This window comes from Sycon ciliatum, chromosome 1 (genome assembly GCF_964019385.1).
Source record: "Sycon ciliatum chromosome 1, ocSycCili1.1, whole genome shotgun sequence".
Taxonomy (NCBI): domain Eukaryota; kingdom Metazoa; phylum Porifera; class Calcarea; order Leucosolenida; family Sycettidae; genus Sycon; species Sycon ciliatum.
The window spans coordinates 68,183,668-68,194,295 of NC_088643.1; the positions used below are offsets into that span (position 1 = coordinate 68,183,668).

The following is a 10,628-nucleotide window of genomic DNA, read 5'->3' on the forward strand; positions in this document are numbered from 1 at the left end:
GTCTACGTAAAGTACGTAGATAGGGCTCTGATAACGTAGCTGGTCCGTAAGTGGATTAGGGTACAAATTTATGACTCTCTCCCCAGGTTGATCTGGTCGTACACTGCCGCGTTCGGAGTTGCCAAGGGCAGCTACGTGATTTGAAAACTCCGTATGGCGGAACACAGATGCGCATGCAGTTTACGTAAGACTTTCCGTAGATCGACTACGCTTTTTTACTAACGTAATTACGTTATGCGGAACCTCTCTATTAACATATGTCCTGCTGCAGATTCAACTGTTGTGGTCATGTAACTCATGTTGCATAGCCACATGGTAAGCCTATGGGACTATGACCAGCCACATGCACAGAAATGCTGCGTTGCATGTACGATGATCTTCCTGCCCCTGCGCACATGCATATGATATGCCACACTTGATTTATCATGCGTAAGAAATATCGGAAATAAGAATAGAAAGTCGTTTTTCAAACACCCACGCTATAACCGATACCTACTGTACTATAATTGTGATAGTACAGCATTGGCCACACATACCAAACGGCTTGGAATCGTTGAATGTCTTGAACGTTTCCTCCCAGTCGCCCCCTTTGATCGCAGCCTTGCTTGCTTGCCTAGGCAGAACAGACAGATGGTAAGATGATTATCATATTATATCAGTATCTGTACGTGATTCCCACACATGTACTGTAAAACCGGAAAGTTTAACGACCAAAACGTTAAACGTTTTTGTAATTTTGGCATGATTATGCGCAGAAAGTTTAACGATGACTACCTGGCCACCCATCTGTATGTGCGTCTTTACACAGACATCTAGCGATAACGTTTTTTTCAAAAAATAACGAAAAATAATTGGTCGCTAAAATGTTAGACTTTGTGACTCGTTAAGCGGGATTCACAGAAGCTTTTTTGCGATGCGACAGCCGCGAACCCGGGAAATCCCCAAATCGCAGCCATCTTGCACCCCACGCAACTGACGCAATTGGGTCATCGCAGAAGTTGAGCTTGGCTCAACTTTTGCGATGCGACAAGCGATTTGGCGTACGATTTTGACCTTTTCTACAGCAAAGCTGTACAAAGGTTCAAGAGTTGCCTATAAATTTGTACTAGTTGTACCAAACCGCGCGAATGTCATGGTGACGTACCCAAATCAGCAAGACTTTGTCGCATCGCTGACTTTTTCTGTGAATGGTATTTCGCGAGTTCACATCGCACGCGTCCATCGCAGATCGCGTGTCGCATCGCAAAAAAAGCTTCTGTGAATCCCGCTGAAGACTTTCCGGTTTTACAGTATACAAAATAGAAGTAGCAAAAGGAACATCACAAGCACCCTGGGAAACCCATAAAATCGCGTACATTGTAGCAAAAGAAGAGGTAACACATGAATAATCAGGTGAACAACTCACTCTCTGGACTGACTAGAGCGGAACTCCAGCAACTTTTTCGAATTCAGTGACAAGACGTCGACTCCATTGACGCTGACACGCAAGGAAACCGGGGCATACTTGAGATGAACAGTCGCATCGCCAAACTGTAGTTCAGTCGATGAATCAGTTTGCGATGAGATTGGGAGCCTGTGGCATCCACAACACCAAGCAATACACAGCATTCGAGTAGGGCAATGAATGTGATCGAGGAAGCCAGCATGGTACTAGTATTCCTTGCCACTACGTACCAGTATCTTGAAATTACATTCTCCAACATGCATGCTTGCATACAATTTTCTGATAAGACTACTTTCAAGAAGGCTAAAAGGACTAGTCACCAGGACTCGTAACTGACTAACCCATCATCGGCAGGCTCAGGCGGTGCCGCCAGGGAATCCTCGACCTCGTAGCGTTTACGAATGGGATCACGCTCGCGCACCTGTAACCGCAGCGTCTTCTGCGCCAGTCCATGGAGCTGGCAGTCGAGGTGATTCTTCCGTTGCGGCGTTTCCACGCTAAACTGCAACACAGAAGAGCTGTGAAGTTTCACCGAATCGGCCACAATGTTGTACTGTGTGCTCCTCCTTGTATTAGCATGACGCCGGTGATGCCTACAAGGAGAAAATACACAACAGAATGCCGCTCACAACACAGCGCACACACACACACATCTTGACACGAGCCAGCCGTATCACACATTCCCTCAAACTGACACAGAAGATTCGACTGCTCTGGACTCAGAAACTGTGACCTGGACAACAGGTGAAGAAGATTACGCTAAAAAGACAACTAAAGACAACCACTCAGAACAGCCGCCAAACGAAGAGCCATCCACTGGTTTGAACGAGGTATTCTACAGAGCTCTTATAAATACTCTCCTAAGAGTGTGACTCTTGATCTCCGACCTATGGATGTCTTGCTCTGTGCGGCACGCTGCCTTTCGTACACAGTAAAAAAATGACGACCAATCCAAGTGCATTCGAATTTTCGTACAGTTTAGGCGCAGTGATTTCACGCCTAACGTGATAGATTCAAAGGTAACTCCTGTATGTAACACATTGCACGCAACCCTCCGAAATCTTTGAGAAAAACGAACTTTTGGAGGTTAGAAACCATAGTACAGTCAAACCTGGTTAGGACGAACACTGATAAGACGAACACTGATAAGACGAACACTGATAAGACGAACACTGATAAGACGAACACTGATAAGACGAACACTGATAAGACGAACACTGATAAGACGAACACTGATAAGACGAACACTGATAAGACGAACACTGATAAGACGAACACTGATAAGACGAACACTGATAAGACGAACACTGATAAGACGAACACTGATAAGACGAACACTGATAAGACGAACACTGATAAGACGAACACTGATAAGACGAACACTGATAAGACGAACACTGATAAGACGAACACTGATAAGACGAACACTGATAAGACGAACACTGATAAGACGAACACTGATAAGACGAACACTGATAAGACGAACACTGATAAGACGAACACTGATAAGACGAACACTGATAAGACGAACACTGATAAGACGAACACTGATAAGACGAACACTGATAAGACGAACACTGATAAGACGAACACTGATAAGGCCATGGTAAAAAATATCTTTGATTCTCAAGTACGCGCGCACCGATTTTTGGCGGTGCACCGACGATTTTTTTAAATTCTATGCATGCATATGCGCGCATGAAAACGGTCAATGCGAAAGGCATGAATCAGGGAGTGGTAAAATACCGGTATTTTTCTACTCCCTGGCCTGAATTAAAGGGGAAGTTAAGGCAAAAATTAAAATTTCACCAGTTGTAGTCTTCGGGGTGCTGAGTCGAATGGTCATGGTCCGAGGAAGCTGAGACGCTCCCTTCCTACTTGAATCCCAATCGAACTCGCGTACTTCCACCGAAACTGGGTGACTGCGCCCTACTAGATGGGGATTTGCATGCAAAATGTCACTAAAAGCGCCATTTCGTTCTTATAAAAGCATGGATGACCGCGATTGGCCCATATGTTGTAGTCTTTTGGACGCTGAGTCGATCGGTTTTGGTCCGAAAAGGCTGCGATGCAGCGTTCCTCCTTTATTCCCAATCGAACATGGTTGAAGAAGCGGTCACGTGCTCCTGTGTACACCAGTCACCTGGTCACCGTGCCTGCAGGGTACAACTTACTAGCCTGTTTGACCTTTTTAGGGTGCAGTCCTGTCAATCGAGTTGAACTCGAGTTGAACCTTGGTGTGAAAGTTGTCGCCTGCTGGCGTGGTGACCAGGTGATTTGGGAACCCAGGAGCACGTGACCGCTTCTTCAACCATGTTCGATTGGGAATAAAGGAGGAACGCTGCATCGCAGCCTTTTCGGACCAAAACCAGTCGACTCAGCGTCCAAAAGACTACAACATATGGGCCAATCACGGTCATCCGTGCTTTTATAAGAACGAAATGGCGCTTTTAGTGACATTTTGCATACAAATCCCCATCTAGTAGGGCGCAGTCACCGAGTTTCGGTGGAAGTGCGCGAGTTCGATTGGGATTCAAGTAGGAAGGGAGCGTCTCAGCTTTCTCGGACCAAGACCATTCGACTCAGCACCCCGAAGACTACAACTGGTGAAATTTTAATTTTTGCCTTAACTTCCCCTTTAACCCTTTACCATCCGACCTAAATTCCCCAGCAGTCCCAAATGCAATTTGTCTCACCGTATTCTGAGAATATCTTCGGTTCTAGTCAACCAATTTTCGCAATCTTGGGCATTCTGGAAAGCTCTCCACGAGCTGCGTACATTGAGCTCAAACAGGACACAACCGAGATCACATACCCAGCGCCAGGGAGCTTCAAATACACCCCATCGCTGGATATACGAGGAAATTCTCTCCTCACCAGCCATTTCTCGCTCCTTCATCGTAAACATTCCAATTTTTTGCTTGAGTTTCTTTTCATGCTGCCCACGCGCTCAAAGCATGCCAAAGTGACTCAGCATGCCAGGAGAGGGGAAAGTCCCCGCTCAAGGTCTGTCACTCGGAAAGAAATTCGATTTTTGCCGTGGCTGAAATGTCGAGCGTCATATCTTTGGAATGCAACATCGCAGCTCTTCACCGATTGATGCAATGGAAAGCTGGGCTCTTCGGCTTCTTCCTAGATACTTAGTTTTTTTAATTCCGCAAAGAATCGATCGAGTTACGAATGTTTCAGTGTATGCATGTCCATCGATCTCTAGAGATCGATTCAAGTACACACGGATGGTAAAGAGTTAATGAACATGTGACCATGTACATATGTGTGACCCTATCTTTGGAAATTAAAAAAATTGTGGGAAATAAAATAAAAAATCGCAAATCGCTCGCTCGCACCGATTTTCACAGGCTCATGACCTGAGAATCAACATCATATCAAGTCAAAACTATTCGTTTGCGACGAACTCTGTACGGCGAACATTCGTGAAGACAAACTACTTTCAAGCGTGATTTGAACAAAATCAGCATGACTGTAGTAGGAACTTTCGGTCCCCGTGGGTACGCTGGCTGAAGTTTTTACGATAGTCGAGGCTTCTTGTACTGGCAAAACATGTTACAAGGCGGATGTTTGCTGTCATGAATTCATTGCACATTGTGCTTACCTGTTGCTGGGTTATGTTATGAAAAAATGTTTTACATTTGCCACAGCATGCACGTCCACGTAAATACAATCCAAATGATATGCATATCAATTATTTTGTCAGATCTGGATAAGAAGAACTCCGGATATTAAAGACAAACAAACTCGTTCGGTCCCTTGAAGTTCGTCCTAGTGAGGTTTGACTGTAGATCAATACCAAGGTTTATGTACTCTTGTCAATACCAAGAGTACAGTACTGTCGGTCGCCAAAGAACTGGGGGCTCAGCCTCCTAGCCTAGACCGTTCTTATTTTCATGTATTACAGTCTATGCGCAGTTGAGTCACCGCGTATACATTGGTATGCTGTGCTTGATGAAATTCTAGCCTGGCCGGTCTTCGGCGCTCCGTTCTTCGGCGCCCGACAGTACTGTACATAACCCCCCCCAGAGTGTGCAACTCCCACACACCCTGCTGTCCCGACAGAATTTCAAGTTGACGTCATTATTTATGACGCAATGCTCCTTCAAAACGACGTCAACTTGAAATTCTGTCGGGACAGCACCCATATATGGGCCATAGTGGAGTTGCACACTCTGGGGGGGGGGGGGGGGGGGGGGGTTATGTACTCTTGTCAATACTGACCCCACAGCCCAGCCAATTCCCCAGTTGAGGCCACGTAATGTGGGCAGCATGCAGTCCCGGACCCCATGTGCAGAGTTGTATACTGTTGGGGGGGGGGGGTATGGACTCTTGGTATGATCTACGTGTATTCAACTTGCTTTTCTACCAGTGCATAATACTTACCTGCAGAATGAAACATCTTGGCACTTTTTGAAATTGCTCGTATCAGCTGAAGAGCTAAGCTTAATTGCTGAGTACCAGCAAATAGCAAACGTCACGATCCAAGTGACACCACCTCGAACTAACATTCCTCCAATGTAGTGCGCGGAAGTACTATTAAAAAAAAACAGGAACTAAAGCAGCTGCAGCTCAGGTGTCATTCTGAGAACAGGTGTGTTGATGCGAGCGAACCTTTGGAAAAAAAACGAAAAACACTAGGGTCCGTCAACTGGCAGGTTCAAAAGACACTGACGGTACACAACTCCTGGTAGATAGACAGGTCCGGATCTGTGCTATGGCCTATGCAGCTGAAGGACATACTATACTAGTATGTGGGAAGCTAAAGACAGTACTTGTACTTTGTAGTAGCAATTGTTCTTTTGAATGTTCGTCTTCAGTTCAGTTCTGCATTGTACTTGTACAACACTCAACAGTGTCAGTGTAGTTCTGTTTTTCTTTTTCCGTGCAACGACATCTACGTCATATGCCACGCCTGGTTCACGTGCATCGCGCACTTGTTGTTTCTTTATTTCGAAAAAGAGTGAATGAATATTATTATTGTTTTGAAATTGAAAATACTTCATTTTGTTGATTGTGAGGAAGGAGTTGTTATCCTGATTGTGAAGTTCATTCCTCAACCACACTGGGCGAGCAGAAGACAAAGATATTCTGTTGATGTTTTTATCATGGACCTCGAGCCTGAGTAAACTAGTTCTGCACCTGATGGGTGACAGTCAGAGTCTCTCATCTCTTTGTGCTTGAGTACTGCATGTGCTATGGATTCGTTGGATTCCCACCGGTGTAATCATTCTCCATTGAATATCAGTACTTGACGTTTCTGCCGTTATGGACTTTTCTTTACTGGAGCGCCTTGCGCCCTGGGCAGTCGGAGCGGCCAGTGCATCCGCCGGATTGTACATTCTTCTGGGCCCGAAATCCGAGAGTACATCGCTCCAAGGGGCAAGGGGCCTGCAGAATCTAGGCAATACATGTTTCATGAACGCCACCCTGCAGGCTCTGGCAGGTAGCTCTCACTTTGTGTCCTGGATGAGCGATGCTTGCAAGAATATACCCGAAGGAATTAAAGACTACATGCCGATGACCGTCGGTGTGCATCAGGTTATGCTGGCTCTATCGTCAGATAATAGTAATACTGCCGTTCACTGGCCAGAGAGTATGCTGCAAGCACTGTGTTCGCATGGCTGGAAGACTGGCGGCGAGGAGCAAGATGCTCACGAGCTCTTCCACATCATGCTGATGGCCCTTGTGCATGAGTTTAGCATGTGGCGTGACACTCTGTCTCTACTGGACGTTCACATAGCGTTGCAGCTGCCGCTACGGGATGTGCCGCACGGTGTGACCATTCCACGGCGCAGCGTCACCGCCCTGCCTTACCTCTTTCAAGGCAGCGGCGGCGGTGGCAGCAATGGCGACCCGTTTAATGGTCTGCTGGTGACGAGCATGCAGTGCACAGCGTGCGGGCAGTGCCGTCCGCTGCAGTACTCGCATTTTGACTGTCTCTCACTTCTGCTGCCGCGGCGATACTGGTCGACCAGTGTGTTTGTGCCGACGGCTCAGCTGCTGAAGTGGTTCTGCAGACAAGAAACACTGGAAGGCGTGGAATGTGACAGCTGCACACGCACACTGGCACGCGTCACCAGTAGCCACCTGACGGCGGCAACGCCAACGGTCCGCTCCAACTTCACGAAGTCTGTGTCGGTGGCCCGGCTGCCGCGCTGCCTGTGCTTGCAGATCCAGCGTCTCTACTGGATGCGGACGGGAACGCCGCTGAAGAGCGAAACGGCGATTGCATGCCCGGAACTGCTCGACATGAGCCCGTTCACAACTGCTCATGGAGATCAGCAGCAGCAGCAGCGGCTGGGCGGTAATGCCCAAGCTGGAGATGTACGGCAGCAGTACAGGTGAGCGCACTTCTTCACTTCTTTTCACATGCTACATGTACTAGGGTAGGTTATCATGCTGTCGTCCGATGAGTGTTCTTTAACACGAAACTCTGAGTAGCAGCAGAAAAGGACTTGGGTGGGTCATTGCTGAGGACCCGCATGGACATGTAGTAGGGTACAGCGAGACCTGTGTCTAGTTGCGAATGCTGCCTGGTGTACAGAATAGCCGTCTTTGTAGACTGGTGGTCTTTTAGCAAAGGTTTTACTGCACGTGTACAGTAGAACTCGGATAAGACGTACACCTTGGGCAGAGGAAAACGCACTTACTAGCATCACGACCAGCACCCGAAACATGTGTAATATGTTCAAAGTGCTCCAAAATGCTCCAAAATTTGTTGCACTAAAAAAAACGTGGCAGCACTGGCTGGTGTCGCGGATCCCTTTATTGCTGCGAGGCCAGGCACCAAACATCCCTTATCCAGACTTTTTTCTCGCACCCGGGCGCCTCTCTCAACTAGGCACCCTTCTGTCTGTTCTGAGTCTGTGAGTAGACTAGTCTAGGCAGCTGTGCAGCATCAACTTTATAAATTGTAATAACATGCTGCTTGCTGCTTACTGATACAAATAGGAAGTTGACAAGGTTTACCAACATTGTATGCACAGTAAAGTTAGTGGAACTACAGTGCCGCAGTGGCTCGGCGTAATGGGTGCTGAAATTTCCCAACCACGGCATTCCTAACTTTCGGCATCGTAACACAGCATGCCGGTAGTGGGTGACAGCACTGCACATAAGCCGGGACTGTCCTGTTGAGAGACATGTCCGGATCAGCGTGTGACCCATGTGCCATGCGTGTGTTTTTCAGGTCGTGGCGATCGCGCGATTACCGGCTGAAATCCATCGTGGTGCATCAGGGCGGCGCCGGAGGAGGACATTATGTGGCGTACAGGCGCGGCCACACGGATCCCTCGACCTGGTGGAGGATATCGGACGCGACCGTGCGGCAAGTGGAACAGTGTAATGTTGATGTGTGCCGTGCGTATATGGTATTTTATGAGAAACAAGAGCGCGGGCCTTCATGACTTGACAATCGGCCAGTGCCTGTCGCCCGGTGGGAGTAACTTTGGTCACTGGACTAGCACCAGAACTTGTCATAAAAATTTAATGTTACCGTATTTCCGGAGTAGAAGCTGCACTTCTAGGACCGGAACTTGTCATAAATTATTACTTTGTCTACTCGTTTGTCATAAAATGTTACTTCATGGTTTTGTCATGAAACGTTACCGTATTTTCCGGAGTAGACGCCGCACTTCTAGGACCGGGTCTTGTCAATAAATTATTACTCTGTAGTAAAACCTGGTGTAAGCGACCTCTGTGCTTAGCGACCACCTGCTCTTAAAGGGGAAGTTAAGGCAAAAATTAAAATTTCACCAGCTGTAGTCTTCGGGGTGCTCAGTCGAATGGTCTTGGTCCGAGAAAGCTGAGACGCTCCCTTCCTACTTGAATCCCAATCGAACTCGCGCACTTCCACCGAAACTGGGTGACTGCGCCCTACTAGATGGGGATTTGTATGCAAAATGTCACTAAAAGCGCCATTTCGTTCTTATAGAAGCACGGATGACCGCGATTGGCCCATATGTTGTACTCTTTTGGACGCTGAGTCGACTGGTTTTGGTCCGAAAAGGCTGCGATGCAGCGTTCCTCCTTTATTCCCAATCGAACATGGTTGAAGAAGCGGTCACGTGCTCCTGGGTGCCCAAATCACCTGGTCACCACGCCAGCAGGCGACAACTTTCACACCAAGGTTCAACTCGAGTGACAGGACCGCACCCAAAAAAGGTCAAACAGGCTAGTAAGTTGTACCCTGCAGGCACGGTTACCAGGTGACTCGCGTACGCAGGAGCACGTGACCGCTTGTTCAACCATGTTCTATTGGGAATAAAGGAGGAACGCTGCATCGCAGCCCTTTCGGACCAAAACCAATCGACTCAGCGTCCAAAAGACTACAACATATGGGCCAATCGCGGTCATCCATGCTTTTATAAGAACGAAATGGCGCTTTTAGTGACATTTTGCATACAAATCCCCATCTAGTAGGGCGTAGTCACCCAGTTTCGGTGGAAGTGCGCGAGTTCGTTTGGGATTCAAGTAGGAAAGGAGCGTCTCAGCTTCCTCGGACCACGACCATTCGACTCAGCACCCCGAAGACTACAACTGGTGAAATTTTAATTTTTGCCTTAACTTCCCCTTTAACGGCCGTTTTTCCATGCGCGGACAGTTCTACACAGACACTGTGGGACCTGGTTCTAAAGACCACCTGGCTTTAACGACCGCTTTTGCTTGCACCATGGGGTGGTCGCTTAAACCAGGTTTTACTGTACTTCACAGTTTTGTCTTAAAACGTTACCGTATTTCCGGAGTATACGCCGCACTTTAGACACTGGTAATGCACCCCAAAAAGGTCAGTGCGGATTTTGCTACGATAGTCAAATGAATGGTTGTAGGGTGTTTCGTGACAAAAACCCGGGTACGGCTTATAGTCTCAGCCGTATACAGTGGAGATGGGATATAACGACCGTGCATATAACGACCGTGCATAAAACGACAGATTGAGTTTAGCGACACAATTCTGTTGCCCAAGTCGCTTAGTAAGTCCTCTGTGAAGATCGGGTTTAGTGACAGATCGAATATGGACATTTTGTTCTCTCCCGAAGGAGTGTCGTTATATCCAATCTCCACTGTACTCCAGTGCGGCTTATACTCCGGAAAATACGGTACTTCACAGTTGTTAACACTAAGGAAGAGAACACACTTCCGGTTCTTCAACAAACAACATTTTGAACTTTCACTT

The 10,628-nt window shown here is 47.4% G+C and overlaps 2 protein-coding genes across 2 annotated transcripts in view; one reads left to right on the plus strand and one right to left on the minus strand.

Annotated features, from left to right (window-relative positions):
* Positions 1 to 6,295, minus strand: part of LOC135805075 (neutral alpha-glucosidase AB-like) — a 26,143-nt gene extending 19,848 nt beyond the window's left edge. Inside the window, exons 1-4 of the mRNA XM_065319067.1 lie at positions 5,840 to 6,295; positions 1,786 to 2,037; positions 1,406 to 1,573; positions 537 to 613 (exon numbers count right to left, since the gene is read on the minus strand). Of these exons, the coding sequence (XP_065175139.1) occupies positions 537 to 613; positions 1,406 to 1,573; positions 1,786 to 2,037; positions 5,840 to 5,964 (622 nt within the window). The 5' untranslated portion in view covers positions 5,965 to 6,295. The remainder of the gene's footprint in view (positions 1 to 536; positions 614 to 1,405; positions 1,574 to 1,785; positions 2,038 to 5,839) is intronic.
* Positions 6,296 to 6,470: 175 nt separating this feature from the next.
* LOC135805076 (ubiquitin carboxyl-terminal hydrolase 30 homolog) lies at positions 6,471 to 9,190 on the plus strand. The gene is made up of 2 exons (XM_065319068.1): positions 6,471 to 7,797; positions 8,643 to 9,190. The coding sequence occupies exons 1-2, from the start codon at positions 6,722 to 6,724 to the stop codon at positions 8,857 to 8,859; spliced, it is 1,293 nt and encodes a 430-aa protein (XP_065175140.1). The 5' UTR covers positions 6,471 to 6,721; the 3' UTR covers positions 8,860 to 9,190.
* The last annotated feature ends 1,438 nt before the right edge of the window (positions 9,191 to 10,628 follow it).